Genomic DNA, 20,983 nt, shown 5'->3' with positions numbered 1-20,983 from the left:
ATTTTTAATATGATTGCATTGTTCATTTTTGCTTATTTTTCTCAGAAGCCTGCTTCTTGTACATGTTTGTGTGGTTATCTGTCAAACTGCTTTGAAAAGTTTGTGTTTCTGGAGTTACATGAAGGCTGCTACTCTTTCATAGCAATATAATATGTTCCCACCTGTAATGGCGTATAAGTTTCCATTTCAAACACAGGGACAGTATCACTCCAGGGCAGAAATCGTCTGGTTTGAGGGTCCAGGTAGTAGTCAAACACTGTCCCCTGTGCTGGAAGCTTCACAGTATTCATTTCCTTGGTCCACCAGTAACTGAACTCTACCCGGTAATCACAGAGCTGGTCACATCATCAAAAGATATAAAATTATGCATTAATTCATATGATTTCAATGGCAATCAACAACCCCACCATTAGTTCAAATGAGTGACAGTGTGATGTTCTTTATTCTTGGACACTTGACATTCCTGATGTGCTTCTGCGTAAAAGGTAGGTAGTACAGAGAGCAAGGAATAACAGGAGTGATAACCATGTGGTGAATTGTCTAGGTCCATCATTTCTATCAAGGTATTACCACCCAAGATAGAAGCCTAGACTTTATAACCTTTATTAGGATGTTTAATATTTGTGCATAATTTAAAAACACATGCACCAAAATTACCCTAATTGTTTATCTATACTGCATGAGTTTAAATGTAAAAGCAAATTCAATTATTGAACCATAAGTTCATGCACTAGAATTTGAACAACATAATACCTGATCTTGACACAAGGCCCCACCAAAAGCCCAGATGCAGGCAAAGGAGAAATATGTCTCATAGAGCTCACGTGGAGAGTCAGATGGGATATTTCCAGGTGTTAGAAGGCAGTCAAGCAAAGTGCAGAGTGTCTGAACAAGAAGAAAAATCATTAGTTCTTAATTGGCATTCCAATGGAGAAATAAAAACACTGTGCATGACTGAGTGTCTACCTGCACCATGGAGTTCTCTGGGATGGGAGTTATGGTCTTGAAGTTGTTTCTAATTTTTTCTAGACAGCGAGGAACATATTTTTCAAACAGAATAGTGAGGTGGGCCCTCTCTGTAAGCCTTTCTCGTTGGTCAATCCAGCTGGTGACATAGCTGAGAAATGATACAAGGAATTAAATTATGCCATTCACCTGATCTGATCTGAATCAGTTTCTCTCAAGTAGAATAAATATACATGCATATACTGAGTATAGTGTCGCAGTGACAGCCCACAAAACACGATAAAGATGATCCCACAGTCACAGAATTGAATTTAAACTACCATTTTAGTATTATGTGGAGAAAAAAAAAACTGCAACTCACGGATTCCAGCCCAGGTCCTGTTGGTTAACATAAAGGATTCCTGCTCTGGACACAGTGGCAGGAGTGGCTGTCTTTAAGTGACTTATTTCAAACAGCAGTCGCATAGAAGAGGTAAGTGGCACGCGTTCATTACTGGCCAGAGTCAGGACCTGAAAAAAACCCATTAGGAAGTGTTGTCATTTAGGTTATATAATCTAAATCTAAATTGTTAAAATGTTGAACAGGAATCAACCCAAATGAAGAATTTAACACCTTCATATCTCATCAGGTTTGGCTGACTTGTTTTAAAATATTTCAAAGGCAAAAGATAACTGTATGTGACATGATTGATTGCTCTGGAAAAAATAGGACTTGCACTCCAGGAAGTGATTATTAAAGGAGGGGTAACAAAACATCTTTTTCTATCTATACCACCTTAGTTGCTATATGTTGTACACTAGTGTATGAGTGAACAGGAGGGAGGAACCTTGTTGTCATCCATCACTGTGTTGAGTGATTCAATCCACATTGGATCAATGTCTCCATCCAACACAATCCACTTAGGTCCTAGGTGGGAGATGTTTGCCTGCTCTCGCATCAGCAATGAAAGCAAACCTTACACACAGATTGTGGAAAACACATAACATCTGTTTAGACCCATTATAATTTAGAGCAGATTATGTTCAAATATTGTGACTCTTGTTTAAAAACCATTATGTTGCTTACCATCTTTCCATTCTCGAGTTCCAGGATGGATGAAGCCAAACAATTCATCTCTGTCGACTGCCTTAGGATTGAGATCGTTCCACATAGGCTTCCTCTTTAGGTTTGCATATGTTTTATGGAGTACTCTCAATATCTGTTAAAATATAAACCTGATATTTGACATCTGCCTTATAAATTTAAATTGATCTCAAAATGTCTAAGGGAATAAAATATGTATACAATCTAACCTGGCTTTTCCCAGTTCCTGCATTTCCAACAACAAAGACAGAATGACGCACTGATAGAAGTTCCTCCAACTGTACCACCTGATAAAGCATAGCTGTTCATTTAAACATTCCTTCATTCTTATTCAAAGCACTGGCGTTTACCATGTCCTGTCTTACCTTTAGGATGAATGGCTCCTCAGGCTGGAGTCGCAGCTCCTGTGTGGTCTTTCGGATGGCAGTTTCAAATTCACAGCTCCTCTCTCTCTCCACCTCCAGACCTGGGAACAGGTCACCAAGAAGTCCCAAGAAGATAGTGACATCCTCAGTCACAATTTTAGGCATATTGAAGTCCCTCAGAGCACGCATCAGCACCTGTATTTTAGAGTGCACTGATAGATTATGTAAGACAATGTTTCTTCACATTGAAGCTGTGAAATGGCACATGCATGACAGTAACCTGATCCTCTGGTCTTGTCTTGTCTCTTTGTCTCAGTGTCCCTGCCACAAGAAGGACCGACTTGACAGCACGCAAACCCCAATCATAGTGGTCCTAACAGAAAAAAGACTGTAAAGACTGTAGACTTTTACCATAAATCATGTCAGGTATTGAATGGTTTCATGTATCACTGAGCTACTGAGGTACAGCTGAAAAGATTCATTGTTGATGTGTTCTAAACCAATATTAAGAAATGTCGTCCTACCTGCCTGGAGAGCAGTTCTTTGCAGAGGGTGTACAGAGTGATGAACTTCCGGGCTAAAAGCTTAGCACCACGAAAGCCCTCTGCCACCAACATTATCTCACAGATCAGCTCAGTGTCAGGCACCACCATGGCACAGGGTCTAGGACACAGACAATTCAGACAATGAACTCCATGTTGAATGAAAACACAGAGTTTGGTAAGTAGCTGTATCTTTCTCACCTGAAAAGAGCCTTGAGGTTCTCAGGTAGCTCTGTTCTGCCTGCATAGCCCGGGTTCATGGTGATGAAAATCCCCACAGAAGGCTTTATCACAATGTCTTTGTCCAGAAACAGGAACCTGTGAGGTTTCAAAATGTGTTGATAAGCCTTTATGTGTATGCTGTTAAAGTCTTTAAAAGGGTGAGTATAAATTACTTACCTTTTCTTTTTCGAGCGAATGGCGTCCTGTATTGTTTTGACCTGCACTGCTACGACTGACAGAACATCCACAGCGATACGGTTGAACTCATCAAAGCAGCCCCATGCTCCAGTCTGGGCCAGACCCTTGTAGATGTTTGCAATTGACTGAACATTAAAAAAAAGATTAGATGTTTACTTACTGAAACATGCAATTCAATAAATCATTAAAAAAGTGGCTGTTGAATTTCCAACCTTGTAGTCCATCTGTTCAGAACAATTGAAGATGTATACCATGATGCCCATGGCCCTACCAAGATCCTTGGTGGTCTCAGTCTTCCCTGTTCCAGCAGGACCTGCTGGTGCTCCACTCATGGTCAGATGGAGTGACTGAGTCAAAGTAATGTAGCACCTACACGTGGCAATACCCACAGAGAAACAAACACGTGCAGGTTACCAATACTGGATTTCAGTAAATGTGCTCAAATATTACACGCATGTTGAAAACTCATATAAAAGCTGAATAGCAGAGTTACCGGTCTGTGAGAGGAGTGATGACGAGACGTGGTGTATTTCCGAGATACTCATAAGAGTAAAGGAACTGAGCATCGCAGATGTTAACATAGCAGTGGCGCTGCTGCTCATTCCAGCAATGCCGAAGCTGGGAGAGCCACTGGAAGGCTTGTGAGGTGGTGACCTGTTAACACAGACAGCTGCTATAAAACTATATCAAAGCAATTATCCATCACCATAGACCCATAACATGTGAGCATCTAACTGTGGGAATAGTGATGATTATAACTACTGAATAGTGTCTTTTCTTTTATTGTCGTTTAAGACTTTTTTTTTTAATTCAGATTCATTTTTCATAATAGATTAATTCATCAATATCAATAATTTGTTGCTCATCGATACTATTAGCAAAATATTAGATACTCATTTGCAACAGTATTGATCAACAGTGCAATTGTCTGCTAAGTTACCAGTGCCATTACACAGGATAACAGTTATTCTAACGTTGAACAGCAACAAGACAAACACTGGCAGCCAACTTTACTGACTCTTTTTGGAGGAAAGGAAAACATTGTGGCAAGTCACCAGAAGCACAGAAAAGAAACACTTACAGTTAAAACATTGTAGTGTTAACCAGTGGCATACAATGATTATGGAAGTCGTGTTAACCTTTAGCTTAATGAGGTTGGTGACAACATCTCTAGCATGGACATCAATCGTGCATATCGTCATTATCTTCTGTCTGTTGCTCCAGCTCAGCTCTCCCAGTAGCAAGCTAATCAATGAGTTGAGCTGAGAAACCTGAAAAAAAAAAAAAAAAAAAACTGAAACAGGAATTATACATGTGTAAAATGAAAGAATCTGAATTGATGACTGAATTGGAAATAACATAACATGTGTTAACTAATAACAGACACTATAAACATGGACCTTGCAGAAAATGTGACAGACACAGTGGTGTAAACTAATCAAAGACTGGGACTAAAACATCAGTAGCTGTCTTGCATTTGTCACTGGGCCTGTATAACAGCAGATCCAATCAGTACAGTGCACTGGGTTGAAGGGTGAGAGAGATTATTCAAACAGCAGCCAAGGACATGTTAACCTAAAAAGTGCTGATGAACTGTCAAGAATGATAATACCACCACAAGGCTACACAAAGCTTCTTATAGGTACAGGATATGTGTATGTGTTTGGGCATGAACAATTGTCTTTCTATTGTTTTGAAGACCAATTTTGGTTCTAAACCATCTGTTTTGAATGATAAAATCAAGGTTAAGGCTTGATTTGAATTGATTTTATAGTTAAGGTTAGGGTCTGGGCTGTGTGTGTATGAATGTGTAATACATGGAATGCAAACCTGTTTCTTGTTGTAGTCCTTCAGTGCAGATTCATAGCCTTCCTCCAGCCTTTTAAATACAAGCTCCATATCGTTACTCCACCAGATCTGGGATCCAGTGAGAGCCACTTGAGCAGGGAAGTCAAGAATCCACTGTTCTCTGGGCTTGTCCTCGTACACAGACACCGCTTCAGAGAGGTGACACCTAACATTGTCCTTCATAGACTCTTCAAGACATGTAAGCCATGCTTCCACCTAATACAGAGTATTCCAACCATTAATTAATTATTTTATTGATGTGATAGATAATTAAAGTTATCTGAAAACCATGAATGTATGTGTAGAGTCTTACTGGCCCACAACAGCGACATTCAGTCTGGAATTGGACATATTCCCTCTCTCTGCTGTACATTCCCACAGCATTTTTTGGATTGTCCAAATGTTCACTCTCTGCAAACTCGAGATCTGACATGTTGTCAAACAATTTTGAGAGGTGGACAACTGCCTGGAAAACAAAATCAGTCATTACATGTTTCATGACAAATGTAATAACAATGGAGATACAAAATATAAAATTGGCTATAGATTAGATTAGATATGCAACTAGAAATTAAATTGGGTTCTGCAATCCAAATGAAAAATATTAGAGCACTGTTTCCCACCTTCCTCCCTCCCTAGAGACTTGATATTGCCACAGAGTTTGAGGAATCAATCCCGTAACAGACAGAACTATGAGGAGCATCATTTATATCCCGTTTCAGCAACATAAACTGAATTTGTTTTAAATGAAATGTTACATTGTGAATAAATTGTCTGTACTGTTGTTATCAGTGAAAATAGCATTTCAATTGAACACATTTTCTTCATGTCTGATCGCATATCATGGCAATTTAATGACTTAACAGAATACATTTCTAACAAACATTCATTCATCCATTTTCTATCACCTTATCCTCCACATGAGGGTTACATAGGCTGCTTCTTAAATACAGCTCCTTTAAAAAGAATACTATACTGAAAACATATTCCCCATCAATGCACCTCTTTGGGACGACTCCCTTTCGAGAGGATGTCAAACAGGTCTGCAGATGAAATAAAGTAGAATCGTGGAAAGGCAAGTCTCTTTGTCTCCAAGTATTCAGCAAGAGCTTTTTCACACAATGACAGCCTGTGAGCAAGAAGATACCAAAAGAGCAATTACAAAACCTTTAAACAGAAAACAGTGTCATTCAAAGTCAGATATCAAACCAAGCATTGACCTTTTTTGTAGATCTTCCAACTTCTCAAAAAGGTGAGGTTTGTTGGTGGCCTCAATAACATGTTTGGTCTTGGCACTATCCAACATAAGTTCCTAATGACAAAAATTCCCAATGTTTAACATTTTATGTACAACCGAATTGACAATCCTGCTTGACTGGTATATGTTAGTGCAGACCTTGAATTCTCTGTCAATGACTTGGAACCTGTATGCATCTGTGGGCAGCTGCTGGCAGATGTCATCACATCCTTTAAAGATGCTTTCCAGGTAAGTCCATGTCCTTTGGACCCCCATCCAAACCATTAGCACAGAGTCAGCAACAGTTAACTGCTTTTGTAGTTCCAACACCTGGATCAGGAAGTGATTCACATGCTTGCTCTGAAAGACACTCTGAAGCTGAACCTTAAGGATGAAAACATAGAACATAGAAACATTAACAAAATCTTATCTTCAGGTTTTGGTCTGAAGCAAAACTAAAATAAACTAACAGCCAATTGGAGATATTTCTTGATTTCCAGACATCATAACATGTGTCACTTTAATTTCCACCCACATTCTACCTCATTAGCATGTCATGCAATAAAAAAGTGGGGGATGTAACAGTCTTTTTATACAAAGATAGACACACTAAAGTGTCATGACTTCTAATTGCTGGCTATAACCCCTTTGGTCCAATACATCTGCTGTACAAGTACAAAGACTGCCACAGTGCAACAATGGCCTGTGTCCTACAGCAGCAATAAATCTAAGGGACTCAATAGGGACCTCTCTCCCCACAGCTGTGCTGTTTGACAGTCAATGGGGCCTCTCCTTCTGAACTCTCATCTCTATTCACTATCAGTGCCTCTCACAGACAGTCATGTTCAGAGACTTGGATATTTACCTGATGATCCTCAAGAGTTTCAATAAGCTCCTCATCACATTTAAGAAGAGGCACAGAGGTATGGTAATGATCTTCATATGAAAGCTCCATTGATGCCCACATTTCACTGATTTCTGTTACAACCTGAAATGTAAATAATGGAAAGCACAATGATGTCACTTCAGATAAATACTGTATTTCATCTGGTATTGTGCAGTATATTAAGTGAATGGTGTATCATCTAATATTGTGCAGAATTTAAATTGTGACAGCTCTCAGATATTGTTCCTGGAATCTGTTTGAGTCACTTAGGTGTTACAGCTCCTAGTGTTCCTGTCATCACTGGGACCACAGTTGCCTTTACTCCCCACATCTTCTCTAGCTCCTGTGGTATTTCCCAAGCTTCTTGTGTTCCTTCTTCTTGATGTTGCTGTCGCTTGGGATTGCAACATCTATTACTACTGCCCTCTTCTGCTGCTTATCAACCACTATTTCCGGTTAATTAGCCACCAACAGTTGTCTGTCTGGATTTGGAAGTCCTATAGACTATAAACCCCAAAGTGGAGCCAAACACATTTTGTAGCCTTAACCTAAGCCATACTTAAGCTTTTTAGACCATACATTTAGTTTGTGAAACATGATTATTATTAATACTAATGTGTTATAAGTAAAAAAGAACCTTCTCAATGGCCACTTCTTTGACTGCCTTATCCACTATGTTGCGGACTTCATCTTCAAACAAATGGAGCTGCAGCGCCAACAGGTCTTCCAAGGTGGTAGTGTCAGTAACAGTGATGCTTATCTGTTTAAAAAGATTTATAGTCAAATGCAAAGAAATGTCTGTCCCGTAGGAAAGCAAGTGTTCTAGAGCAAGGCCTCCACTGTGAGTACTGAATATGTATGCACCTGTGTTGTTCCAGTTAGCTGCATCCAGTGGCGCTCACGTATTGCCAGGTTCTGAAGATAACTCACAGCACGCAGTGATGTCAACAGGTTCTTTACGTAAAGGTCTAACCCAGAATACACATCCCACACACGAGCCTCCTTGTCAAGCTTCCGTATGTCCTACATAAACAGAAGGAAGGTAAATATAACGATTTATTAGGGGCAACTGTGACAAACAGCAATGGTACATGACAGTAAGAGAGCAGGAGAGATGTATGATGTGATGTAGCACTGTTGGTGACCTCACCTTGGCAAACCTCCGCAACTCAGCATCCATCTGTTCCACATTTATCTCCCTCCATTTGGTCATTGTCCAGTTTTTCACACTGTTCTGTAAAGATAAAGTTCCATACTGACAGGGTCAGTGGGCTTGTCCTTAAGGACAGACAGGTCAAGTCATTGGGGTAGCATGCTAAGGCGATGGGGCCTTCAGCTCGATTCACTTCAAATTAAGCTACTTACCTGCACAAATATGACAATGTCCCAGATCTCTTTGAGGACAGTGATTTCTCTCCTGCAGAGCTTAATGTCTCTATAGTCAGGAATAATAACATCAAATAGATTTGTGGCCTTCTGGAGCTCTGCTACTTCTTTCTCCATGTCTCGGATTGCTTTTTCAGACTTGGAAACAACACATGAACACTGTTATCCATACAGAACATTCTGTTGTCATTTTAATGCTATAATCAAGCAATATCTAAACTCTTACTTTCTCCAAACTGATGTAGGGATGCACTGCAGTGTAACCGAAGGGTGCTGTGGCTCTGAACATCTCCCTGAATTCAGTTTGTTTAACCTAGAACATAAAAAGTAAAAGAACTTCAAAAATGTAATCAGAAATGTAATTTCCCTGAAAATAAGAGCAAAAAGTGACAGGTCACCTCAAATGCCATGCAGCGTCTCCGTAAAACCATCACTTCTGCATTCTGCATGGGCGCCACCTCATGCCTCACTTTAATGGTTAGTTTCTTAGCAGCACACCATTTCTCAGGGAGCTCCTATGGACAAAATCGGTTTGCATGGCCACAAAATAAATACACAGCATTAAGATCATTAGCCTCCAAATTATTTATCTGTTGTTAGTAAGTGTTAAAGTTCCAATATCACTCTCTGTGGATTTCTGAGTAATTACCCAAACAGTCTGCAGTCTCTATGACCCTGTGATCGAGACCTAGTTTTCTTTCACCTCCCTAACCAACATTCTCTCTCAGTCACGCACACACACAAACAAAGAGAGACACACACACACAGAGAGAGAGGGATGCCGTCTTCTGTTGTGATTATGTTGTTTCTCTAATACTTTAGTACATTACGTGTTGTATACAGTATCCGTATTTAAGCGTAGCATTAATTTCTCTGACTGCATCCAGGAAAACTAATTGGAGCTGCATGGTGATAGAAACAGCAGCAGTTGTGGCACAAAGTCAGGCAGTTGTTGGGGTAGCGTTTAATTGCTATTGGCCGAGCACAGATTTTCAATCTTTCGTGTTCATCCAAAGCCAAAGTGATTAAAAAACGATTGTGAAGTCCTACTGAATATCCAGGTTTTTAGCTGTAGAATTTCTAAAAATTTTCATACGCATTTCTTTGTGTTCCCACTTTCTAGCCATAGTGCTGATGTATGAACCCGTTTTGATTTACTAAAACAACATGTTTCTTCCAACTCACCATCTTAGTTAAAAAAGTAAAATGCATTATTCTTTTGCAGAACGGAATGTCAAAACATACATAAAAATAAAAAACTACAATTTGGTACCAACAATAAATTCCTTTTTTTTTTACCTCCATCTGGGAGTAGACCTGGTCTGGTATGGCCACACCGTATCGTTCTAGGAGTATTATCGTGTCTTTAAGAGGCTCAAACATCTTGTCTGTGGCTGTTTGTCTGTCTCTGACAGCCAGCAGGTGACTCATAACTTCCACCAGCCCACAGTGGTTTCCTTTAGATACAGGATGATTCAACCCTTCAACAGTGTCTCGAACGAACATCTGCAGCTCATCAAGACTGAGTGGGAAAGACACACAGTGAGGACCACTGCAATGAAGCCTGTATTTAATAGCCATGCAGAACTGAATTTTACCTGTTTGTGACATAAGTGAGAAGGTGCTCTTTGAAGAGCCAACTCCACTTCATAACAGAGTTGAGGAGGGTGACTTTAAAGAACTTGATGTCCACCCGAAACCATCCATCAAAGACTCTGAAATCCTCAAGCTTGGAAATCTCAACGTAGAGATGCTCAAAATAATCGATCTGTAAAATTAAGACCGCAGTGGGGGAAACAATTAGGGCAGCTGCCATATATGAACAAATGTGATGCATGATTTCATGAAAGCCTTCTGTTTTACCTGTTTTTTGAAGTTATCGATTGTGGGAGGGCTCTCAGGGAGTACATCTGCTCCGTGAGCCTCTGTCTCTTCAGCCGTAAGTGGACGTCCATACAGGAGAAACAAGCTGAGAAACTCAGCACTGTCATCTTTCCACAGATGGGTGTAGCAGTCAAACTTTCCCTGGTAAATAACTGCTTTCCTCAGAACATTTTCCACGCGCTCCATTATTTCTTGTCTCAGGTCCAACAAATCTAGCATGTCATCCATTACATCCTGTAAGAGTTAGATTACATAAAATATAACACCTGGAGTGTGTACTATTACTACAGGAATACAATATAAAGATCTCAGAAATTTTTATCCATCGCAATAGGACTTTTTTGGTCAATACAAAACACTTGGACTTGTTTTAAATTAGATAATGTCCAAGTGTTAAAAGCATGTTTTAACTACCTGGTAACTCTCCATGCTCAGGTGATCAGCCACTCTTTTGACATTCACCGATGTCTTGTATACGTCTCTGACCAGTCCTTCTATCAGTTCATAGAGGCCGTCCCCTGCATCTCGCTCCAGTGAGGGATGGAAAACCACTCGTGAGCCATTCAGCATCAACTGAGCCTCAAAGAGAGGAGCCTGGTTTGAACTAGACTCCATGTTGTCTACAAAAAACTGAAGAGAGCAGCTGATGTAGCTAAAAAGCCCCTCCACCACCATCTCGTCCACATATTCCAGGTATGACTGCCACATCTCTGAAGCTGGGTCAGCATGAAAAAGGACCATATTCTCCTGAAGATGTTGTAGGATATTGGAGAGAAACTGTTAATCATTTGACAAAACAAAAAATTGATTTTTATTTATTTTAACATACTTGTATTGAGTGCTTTCTCTACAAACCTGGGCTAAGTTTCACACGATGTACAAAGTATTGTATTACAAAAAATCTATAATGCACAAGAGTGAATATTGTTATAAATTCAGCCATATGCACCTGCACCAGCTCACGGACTGCAGCTCCGTCCTTCATTATTGCACTGTACTTCTTATAGACACGGTCTCCTCTGTCTTCCAGCTGTATAAGTGAACCCCTCTTGTTGTCTTTCCTACAAAACATGGCTTGTTTGCGCCATTCTTTCATGAGAGACTGAATGGCTTCACAGTTGTCCTTGGCTTTACAGGCTCGACCTGCAAGGCCTTGGACCAGGTCTTTCGTGGTGCTGATGAAACTCCCGCAGTCCAGATCCTGCCACGTCAGGTCAGTCTCAGCTCTCATCAACTGCAGGTCTATAGAGTCCAGCTCAGCTCGGATTAGAGGAAGTTCTACTGCCAGCACTGTTGACTTGAGCTTGTTGTACCACTGTACTAACAGCTGCAGACTGCTCACATACTATGTGAGGAATAAGAAACGCATAATGGTTATGGCTTAACTCAGACAACCTGTCATTACATTACAGCTAATTATGCTGCAGGTAACTTTATTGTTTCTTACCTTTGTGAACATGTCACGCTTTTCAAAAACAGCCATTGCAGCTGCAGGGATCTGACCCTTACTGAGACTCTGAATGTATTTGACATCTTTCAAGACTTCAGCGAGCTGAGGAGTGAAGTAGATGTATAAATACAGTGGAAATGTCTCAATGAAAAGAAATGTTTAATGTAAACAATGACTGAAATGTATAAAAACAAAAAAAATACATTGATTGATTACCTTTGGATTGAAGTTGACTGAGACCAGGCCAGATGGGGCATTTCTGGAGATGAGGGGCTGGTTCAGGTTGATCAAGCAAGACTGCTCTAAACCATTACACCAGTCAGTATAAACGTCATGCTCATATTGCTCCAGGAGATTCAGCATCTCCATGTACATTTTATTTTCCTTCGCCATCTCCGCGCTTCCTGCAAGCCTGGAGACAGAGCATAACCGTCACTCTTTCTGGCTAACTAGTGTTGCTAAGTGATTGACTACTCTACAAGAAATAGTCAAGTGTTTTTACTAACATGTCAAAGACTATTCTTAGTTTCTTCCATGGTATTTGAATGCGTTCTCTGATCATTTTTGCCCACTTCAAAGCCCCTGATGTGTGAGCCGTGTTCTTCATCAGACCTCTTTCCAGCTGTAATCCAAAAAAGAGTGGAAAATAAATTATTTTTCTGTTCATATACCTTGGATAGACAAATGTCAATGTGTGACCTGTCGTACCTGATAGGACTGGGATTTAAACAGTACTCTACATTTCTCCAACTCATCTCTGAAATACTGCTGCAGCAAATGGAGGCTGGGGCTGAATATCAGTCTAATTTGTCTTCTCTCCAGGAAGGGTCCAACAATAGTTAGCAGCTTAAAGATAAAAATAAAAAATAAATAAAACAAAAGTTGTCCCACTTTTTTTAATGGCACTAGTCACATCAGTGTCATCCAGTGCTGCTTACTTTGGAAGCTGACTCCAGTCCTGAACAATCCTTAAAAGCCAAGCATAGAAGGCTGGCAAGGTGGCGTTCAAAGTCCACAATCCACTCTTTGAAATCCTTGTATTCATTTTCAAAATCCTTGTGACATATTTAGGAAGATGAGAGTATTAACTATGCACTTTAAATTAATATATTATAAACAAAATAACAATCTACAGTGAGCAGTAACTCATAGTTAACATTTGAAATGCCAATGAAGTGATTTATAAGTATTTTTACCTGAGAGTTTAAGTCAAATGGACTGTTTTCACTGTGCTTCATCATTTGGCAGTGATTAGTAAACTCTTTATACATCTGCGCAGCATGCTCACTGTAGAGTTTCCCTTGGAGTCCACCAAATTCCAGCTTTTCCATCCTCTGAAATTCCAGAATTATTTCAAACAGGCCCTGTGAAGAAAACATTTGATTGGGAAACAAACCCAACAACTTCACTGTGACACCTGAATATGAAAAAAACTTTGCCTCACCTCCAGCTGTAGCATACGATTATGGAACTGGTCGAAACGTGCAAAAATCATGGCAGAAGGGAAATCCCAGGGTGCATGTTTCACATGGTTGACCAACCGCTCCCTCTGGGTCTGGTAACAGCCTCTGAAACATCTGAAGACTTGGATTACTCTCTTTACCATTTGTAGACTTTCCACTGGGTCCTCTCTGAGCAGCAGATCTTCAGATAGGTAGGTGGATGCCTGCAGGTTGAAAATATGTATATTGTTGAGTTTGTTCAAACTCACATCAATTAACTGTATTCAGAATAATAACTCTCAGAAAAGCTAAATAAAAAAAGCACATCTGAAAGCTAACTTCACATGTATTTGATGATTCTTACCTCTTCAATGAGCATATTGCACAGTTCCTGCAGTAACACTACAATGCGTGCTGGTCTTTGATAAGATTTACAGTTTGTCCAGATAAGGAAGAGTACGTGAAACAGTGCAGGGATGAGATTTTCCCAGTGAGAAAATCCTTTCTTCTTCAGCTGAGACAGATAAGCATGCAGTGGCTGCAAATGGAGGCATATGTCCTCGGCTTCTTGTAGTGCTTATTGATTCAGAAAAAAACATATACATACAGTAAATAAATATTTACAACATAATCAATGTTAAAGAGTTTTCAAACACTCAATTTAACTTTGGGAAAGAGAGCAGCTATTCTTACCCTCAAATACATTTCCAACAAGAGTCTTGATTGTTGGATGATAGCTGCTATCCATCATCTCCAACATCTTTGCCATCTTTTGAACAATTGGACTCTGAAGCTACAAGAAGAAGCAAGTGAAAGTTGCAAACACTTGGACACAGTGGATGTCAGAAGAGGAAAATAAATTAAACTGTATTTTTTAGGATATATCAGAAGTAAAAGAGAGAATACCTGGTGATAAATGTTCTGTATATTGCTCATCCTGGATGCCCAAAACTTCAGCTCTACGTTGGGCCCGGGATTACAGCCTGTCAAGAGTAGGTCTGATGAATTCTCCTTTAAAATCTTCTGGATTAGACTGGCCCAGTTGATGACCTGGGTCTCTATGGTGTGGGCCAATACCCGGTCATAGGTATTATACCTGTGAAAAGAGTGCATGACTGGAATTTGTTGTATTTAAATTCACTGGCCACTTAATTAGGTCAAGCTGATCATTAATGCAACAATCTATAATCAGTCAATCCCATGGCAGCAACTAGATGCATTTTAACTTGTTGAAGTTCAAGCTGAGCATCAGAATGCAGAAGACAGGTGATTAGAGTGACTCTGAATGTGGTATTGTTGTATTTCAGAAATTGTTGACCTAATGGGATTTTCATAAACCACCATCTTTAATTTTTATGGACACTGGTCCAAAACTGAGACAATATCCAGTGAGCGGCACGTCTCTGGGGCCAAAATGCCTTGTTGATGCCAGAGGTCAGAGGAGCATGACAAAACGAACAAGTAGATGGGTTGAAGTAGCACAACACCACACTGGACACTACATTATGTACACTTAGTACCTACAGAAGTGGCTGTTTAATGTATTAACCTACATTTCAACAGAGTTGTGTAAATTCTCTATCCAGTCTGTTGCAGTTGGGAGAGGGAGGACACTTTCCCCTAAAACCTGTCCTCGTAAGACTGATGTTTTGCTGCACATGTTCTCCACATGTCGAATTATGTCTTCAGATGTCAGATTTGGCCACATCTGGTGGTTTTTGTTGTTTGACAGCAGTGGCGCGCATACCTATGCAAAAAGAGACATAAAATGAATTCATCCAGACCTCACAAAGGCAAGCTACAAACAAAAATAACTTGCGGCGGATGCAGCAGGTGTGTGATGATGAGGGGGTATAACAGTCACCTGCTCCACTGTGCCTGCCAGCTGCAGAAGTGGCGATGGAGACAAGAGGCCAGAAAGCACAAGTTCCCTGTAGTTTTCAGAGCTCACAGGCTCAAACCTCTTCTTTAGTAAATAGATTTTCTTGTCTTGAGCAACAGGTGGTACCTCCATTTGACACTGAAACAAAATTTTACAATAAACGAAAAATAATAATAATAATATTGATTATTATCACAATGCAGTTGGGGTTACTGGTCTTTGAAACAGGAGAAGCTTATTTCAGGTGGAGTTATTTACATAAATAATTACATAAATACCGCAAATGAACAACTGCAACAAAGAAACATGATAATTATGTAAAACTGAAATGCTAAAATAGTGTTTTTATTTACATTGTATATGTACAAACGAGGAGGATAAAGCGGTAGATAATGGATGGATGGATGTACAAACGAAAATGGGCTATATTGACAAGCAGATAAAACACAATGACCAGCTATGCATCTAAAACTTTCTTGGAAGCCCAGCTTCCCTGAAAGTGGTATTTTGGCCACATTTGTCCAATCACCGTAGAGCTCACCACAGTGAAAAAAACCTAGTCTGTGCAATCCTATAGAGAACAGTGGGAAGTTGAACTTCAAGTGGTTTGAATGCGGAAGGCTGCCAAGGGAATATGAAAATCATATAAGATGATCTGTCATCTCTGATAAACAGCTATTTCTGAACCAACTACTGACACATTCTTATCACGTTCTAGTGCACATTAAGTATTAAAATGTAAATACAACAGTACAGTACAGTACATATCTGACAACATTTTAAAGCGTCTTAGAGCAATTGCCACTGTCACGTCATATAGCGAGATTAAGTTTGGCTCCTTATTGAATGTTGAAGAAAAAAAACAACGGACACCTGTTAAGTGAGTAAAAAACAACTAACGGTGAGACTGCAGATTGTAACAGAGAGGACGACAAGGACGTAATTGGTCTCCATTTGTGTACACTTAGAAAGTGAAACGCACACTCTAGCTGGTTTGTCCATTTGGGCTACTGTAGTAACATGGCAGCGCAAGATGGCCACCTCCGTAAAGCAAGGCCCTAGCCAAAAGTACATATAAGAGCCTTTATATACGGCTCCAAAGAACAAACTTTTTAACCTGCCAATAAAGCTTTCTAAATGTGACTCACAGAACCTTTAAAACATTAATTCAGTAAAACGTGTGTGTGTTTGTGTAATGCCGAAATCACTTAATTGGCCAGCACACACACATGCTAACGCTAATTATGAATAATATTACACAGTCATACCTGCTTTAAGGCAACCAGACAACCTTTTATCGCTGTGAAGAAAATAACAAACTCCTTCTCAAAGAAGTCTTTCAGAAGAGTTTGAAACTCCTCGTCAGCGGCGCTTCTTTCCCATGTTTGACGGTTGAGTCGCAGCAGAGCACAAACCGTCTCCTCCACAAACTTCACCCTCACGTCCTCCTCAACGACGCCGCAAACACTCTCGTCGTCGTCGTCGGACATGTTGTGCTACACCTCGACCATCACCTCCTGCTTCACTTCGTCACTTTCACCAACCGCAGGAGGAACAAGGAAAAACTATAACATTTTTTATCACCTCTTTTCTTAGCAGTATTTTCACTTCACGCCTGTTTAATAAGAGGACTCGCAAGAGCTGTACAGTCTGGGGGGCGTTTCCGCATTCCGTTGCTCAGCAACGACCACGACCGTCAATCACTGCCAAGTGCCTGAATGAAAAGTCACTTTTTTTCTTCTACCGAAGGATGTTTAAAGTTTATAACGTGACAAATGAGTAAAACCAGAGGCAACTCAAATGTTTTACTCATTAAGTTTATAAAAGTGAGCTGATTAATGATACAATTAGGAACTGGAAAATGGAAAAGGGTCTCAAAAATACAAATAGTAATAGGCCAAGATAACAAAGCCAAATCTTACTGTATATTTTCAGCCAAAGCTTAAATTGACTTTTGTGTGCTGATTAATTTTGTGACTTTTTTTCCCCTCAAAGGCACAGTGTGTAAAATTGTGCAACATTTATTGGTGAAGTTGCATGTTCACACGTTAACTCGACTTTAAGGTCTTTACTTTGACTTAAATCAACTAATCAATCAAAAATACTAAATATGCAGCTCCGAAACAGCCTATGTGGAATTTCATTATGAAATAGTTGTCTTTCCTTATATACAGTTGGTGTGTTTATTTTTCTGGGTAATGTACGCTTATTACATATTTTTGTGGTTAAATCCAGACAAGCTTTTCATTGGTAAGTCAGTGGGATGTGTTTTTACATTAGATCAATGTGTTTAAATTAATCCAAGTGACACAAAAGTCAAACATTTAAGCTTGCAACCCCTGAAAGTTTTATATTTGGTCGTACTCAGTAACAGCAGATGTCTGCCACAAGCCTTTATAATTAGGGCATTTCATTCAGTGTAGTGTATATAATGTACAGTAATACCCATTGCCTCCCTGTGACAAACATTCCCCATATGACAAGATTAGACATGAAGGGATTATGGTGTTGGAGTCACAGACTGTAATAAAAGGTACGTTTGAGGCCAGTTTGACTGTTGTCTTGGCAGCACAGCAATTTACCCAGCAACAGCAATTTACAAGCCACTTTAGCACGCTTTATTTCAGTGTATCCTAGGAGTCTGACCTCTTGAAATAAATCACAAATTATACTTTTAAAGAACCTTAAATTGTTGGCAACCTGTCATAAAAGTGATACCAAATACCATTGTAGGGTTCTCTAAAGCATTGTTACCAGTTTGTACAATTTGTATAAAATGCATGCAGGATTTCTATCTTTTGTCTATTTTTTTTTTTTTAAGTGTTTTCTTCTTTTTCACACCAAGAAACAGCATCTCCAACAAGAAAAAGACAAGAAAATTAGATAAACTCCTCAGGTTTGCAGGTGGCATCACTGTTTTGGACCACATCAACACAGCAATGACAAGACCACCTACGGGGTCTTGGCTGCCTGTTGCTATGGTGTTATGGTGTCCATAATAACAAGCTGGAAGCAATGCATTCAAGCAGTTAAGGTGAAGATGGCTCCTGATGTAATGCACATGCTCATTTTACTCTGAAAATCAGTACAGGTGTTAACATGGTCCAGAACATGAGTCGTACCATTTTGCAAAGGAAACCACTGGACCCTGAAATCGGATGATATGACAGAGAAAAAAAATGTTGACATCTGGCAATGCAATTCCATATAGTTTGGTCTCTGTGTCAATAAAGGAACAAAGAAATGTTTTGTTGCTCCCTGTCAGTCTGTGCCTGTCTGTGTGCCCCGGCATCCAGGAGCTGTAACATCACAAAGTGTGCAAGACAGATTGCAACAATAACGCCTTCCCAAGGAACACAAAACTATTCCTTAGCAAACATTGCTGTTCAAACCTGGCACTTTACCCATTACTTCAACCATTTTACTGCCAAGGCTTGTCACACTGCTGAGCTGGCCATCCTAATGTCTCCATCCACTGCACGTTGTGCAGTCTGACACAACACAACACAACACACTGCAATCTGACTGTAAATGTTTAAGGTCATTCATCACCATGCACGCCATTTTATGTTCTGTTCTGGTGAAGTGTATACTATAATAATACTACACTTCAGCTAGTTTAGAATGTTGATATGCTGCTCTGTGCTTTTATTGTATGTTGCCCATCATTTGGCCCTTGAATATTGCACTGCGGTGTACATCTGTAATATGGAGCAGCTCATCAATGACTGGCAGTGTCAACAGAGTTTCGTTGACAATGCTGTATTGATTTCCCCAAACTGAATCACAACATAACGCTCCATCACAACAGCCCAGTCAATCCAATAAGCAGCAGTGAGCAAGCGAATGTGTCTGAGACTTAAAATCAGTCATGTTTGTTTAATGATGCAATCTCTTATTCAGAGGCAAGCTGTCTATGTACACTGATACCAGAACTGTATATAAATATCAACACATTACTGTTTGAATGATTTTTTTTTTCCCCCTGCAAGAGCCCCATAAAATCACACACTGGCTATCAATTCTTATTATTGGAGAATTGGAGACAGAAGATTGATAAATGTAAGAATAGGAAATTGTAAGACAGTGGCATCATTTCAAGGATAAAGCACACGGAAGGAAGTGCAGCAGTTACACCAACAACAACAAATGTGTTCGGATTCTCTATTGTCACAATCATTTTTATTTTTAGAGACAATTTGTCACGTCACATATTTGACCAACTTATAGTTGAGCAATATTTATGTCACTGAAGCGCGAATCCCTTTGTTTTACTGCATGTGTTGTTGATTTTTTACCACTGAGCAGAAACCGATTATGTGTTGAGGGTCCGGGTTTGTTTTATCTGATGAGACACATTACGCATTTATAAAAGACTCATCCTGTCATTCCAAACATTTACTACATCACATTGAGCTTAATTAACACGGCCATAACAGAGAACAAGTCATACAGCTTTACTGTCACACGAATTGCTCCAATCATTTTTGTTTTCCATCCACATGCAATGGGACTGTGCATCGCAGCAGGACACACTCTGGACTTTTGGCTGTTTAATTTAACATCCATATCCCTGCACCCGTGCAGCTTTATGACAATTCCCAAACTGCACACTTGCACTCAGTACATATTCATTGTTTTTGACTGGATTACTACATGTGTATCCCTGTGCTTCAGTATGGCTCGTATATTTTATTTTATTATTATATTTCTCTTTCCCAAGTCCTTTCTACGCAAACTCTGGAATTATCTCCACTCCCAAATGCACACACTGGACTCCATCTGCTCTCAAAACTCTATCCTTTCAAAAATAGTGGTGAAACGGGTTCTTATAATAACAATTTGCACTTGTATATACGTATAGATATGAGGGTGTGTATGGACATAATATAAATCTATCTATCTATCTATGTATCAAAGCATCTATCTATCTATCTATCTGGCTGTTTTGAACTTGAGCATTTTTACAGTAGTTTTTCCCTGCTTATCTTTTTCAGCAAATTCTATACTCAGCCAACTGCTGTGATCAGACATCTGACCCCTGGATGTCAGAAAGGTCTGCACCACAAGGACGCCCCCTACAGGGTTACCGCTACGCGAGAGCTGTATCCCAAAGTAGTGTCATTGTTATTTTAGCCACTGAAAATCTTGTCTAATGATGTCAAATTGTATATGTATTTATAAAACAATAATCCTACACAAAGCAGACTGATCCACTGTCCTCAAACCTTTAGATCCAGGCTGGTTCTAAGGCAACGCTTAAATTTTACCTTTTATTCTTCTTCTTTTTTTCATTCAGGTGAGATGAAAAAAGAAACATTGATTTACTCACTGTTAAAACACAACAACAACTTGACAGTCACTGTGTGCGACTTCCTGCAGTGGATCTTGCCTCCCTCTGTGTGTGTGTGTGTGTGTGTGTGTGTGTGTGCACCGTCACCAGCAGCTGCAGCCTGTAGAGGGCACTGGCAGATCTTCATGTAGGTCGAGGTCTGGGGGAATAGAGATCGAGCATGGAGAGAACATACTTTGTGAAATGAAAGCATTTGCTGAAAAGGTAAGCATTATTCTCAGGAAACTAAACTACTCAA

The 20,983-nt window shown here is 39.8% G+C and overlaps 1 protein-coding gene across 1 annotated transcript in view; it reads right to left on the bottom strand.

Moving 5' to 3' along the window:
* Nucleotides 1-16,882, bottom strand: part of LOC310933261 (dynein axonemal heavy chain 11) — a gene marked incomplete at both ends in the record, with an annotated part of 39,818 nt that extends 22,936 nt beyond the window's left edge. The window contains 45 exons of the mRNA XM_083896702.1: nucleotides 162-335; nucleotides 754-885; nucleotides 967-1,117; nucleotides 1,328-1,476; nucleotides 1,794-1,921; nucleotides 2,033-2,165; nucleotides 2,260-2,337; nucleotides 2,416-2,610; nucleotides 2,696-2,788; nucleotides 2,940-3,078; nucleotides 3,159-3,275; nucleotides 3,357-3,502; nucleotides 3,590-3,746; nucleotides 3,871-4,031; nucleotides 4,517-4,648; nucleotides 5,208-5,441; nucleotides 5,539-5,691; nucleotides 6,228-6,354; nucleotides 6,446-6,537; nucleotides 6,622-6,846; nucleotides 7,328-7,450; nucleotides 7,986-8,108; nucleotides 8,213-8,371; nucleotides 8,499-8,582; nucleotides 8,714-8,872; nucleotides 8,961-9,047; nucleotides 9,133-9,249; nucleotides 10,034-10,256; nucleotides 10,333-10,502; nucleotides 10,598-10,852; nucleotides 11,033-11,365; nucleotides 11,568-11,963; nucleotides 12,066-12,170; nucleotides 12,285-12,480; nucleotides 12,575-12,690; nucleotides 12,777-12,914; nucleotides 13,007-13,123; nucleotides 13,265-13,432; nucleotides 13,513-13,734; nucleotides 13,875-14,086; nucleotides 14,204-14,303; nucleotides 14,417-14,606; nucleotides 15,064-15,257; nucleotides 15,375-15,518; nucleotides 16,661-16,882. Coding sequence (XP_083752828.1) covers nucleotides 162-335; nucleotides 754-885; nucleotides 967-1,117; nucleotides 1,328-1,476; nucleotides 1,794-1,921; nucleotides 2,033-2,165; nucleotides 2,260-2,337; nucleotides 2,416-2,610; nucleotides 2,696-2,788; nucleotides 2,940-3,078; nucleotides 3,159-3,275; nucleotides 3,357-3,502; nucleotides 3,590-3,746; nucleotides 3,871-4,031; nucleotides 4,517-4,648; nucleotides 5,208-5,441; nucleotides 5,539-5,691; nucleotides 6,228-6,354; nucleotides 6,446-6,537; nucleotides 6,622-6,846; nucleotides 7,328-7,450; nucleotides 7,986-8,108; nucleotides 8,213-8,371; nucleotides 8,499-8,582; nucleotides 8,714-8,872; nucleotides 8,961-9,047; nucleotides 9,133-9,249; nucleotides 10,034-10,256; nucleotides 10,333-10,502; nucleotides 10,598-10,852; nucleotides 11,033-11,365; nucleotides 11,568-11,963; nucleotides 12,066-12,170; nucleotides 12,285-12,480; nucleotides 12,575-12,690; nucleotides 12,777-12,914; nucleotides 13,007-13,123; nucleotides 13,265-13,432; nucleotides 13,513-13,734; nucleotides 13,875-14,086; nucleotides 14,204-14,303; nucleotides 14,417-14,606; nucleotides 15,064-15,257; nucleotides 15,375-15,518; nucleotides 16,661-16,882 — 7,269 coding nt within the window. The remainder of the gene's footprint in view (nucleotides 1-161; nucleotides 336-753; nucleotides 886-966; nucleotides 1,118-1,327; nucleotides 1,477-1,793; nucleotides 1,922-2,032; nucleotides 2,166-2,259; nucleotides 2,338-2,415; nucleotides 2,611-2,695; nucleotides 2,789-2,939; nucleotides 3,079-3,158; nucleotides 3,276-3,356; nucleotides 3,503-3,589; nucleotides 3,747-3,870; nucleotides 4,032-4,516; nucleotides 4,649-5,207; nucleotides 5,442-5,538; nucleotides 5,692-6,227; nucleotides 6,355-6,445; nucleotides 6,538-6,621; nucleotides 6,847-7,327; nucleotides 7,451-7,985; nucleotides 8,109-8,212; nucleotides 8,372-8,498; nucleotides 8,583-8,713; nucleotides 8,873-8,960; nucleotides 9,048-9,132; nucleotides 9,250-10,033; nucleotides 10,257-10,332; nucleotides 10,503-10,597; nucleotides 10,853-11,032; nucleotides 11,366-11,567; nucleotides 11,964-12,065; nucleotides 12,171-12,284; nucleotides 12,481-12,574; nucleotides 12,691-12,776; nucleotides 12,915-13,006; nucleotides 13,124-13,264; nucleotides 13,433-13,512; nucleotides 13,735-13,874; nucleotides 14,087-14,203; nucleotides 14,304-14,416; nucleotides 14,607-15,063; nucleotides 15,258-15,374; nucleotides 15,519-16,660) is intronic.
* Between the last annotated feature and the right edge of the window lie 4,101 nt (nucleotides 16,883-20,983).

This window comes from Microchirus variegatus, assembly GCF_963457635.1.
Source record: "Microchirus variegatus genome assembly, chromosome: 1".
Taxonomy (NCBI): Eukaryota; Metazoa; Chordata; class Actinopteri; order Pleuronectiformes; family Soleidae; genus Microchirus; species Microchirus variegatus.
This window is presented reverse-complemented; position numbering and strand designations above follow the sequence as displayed.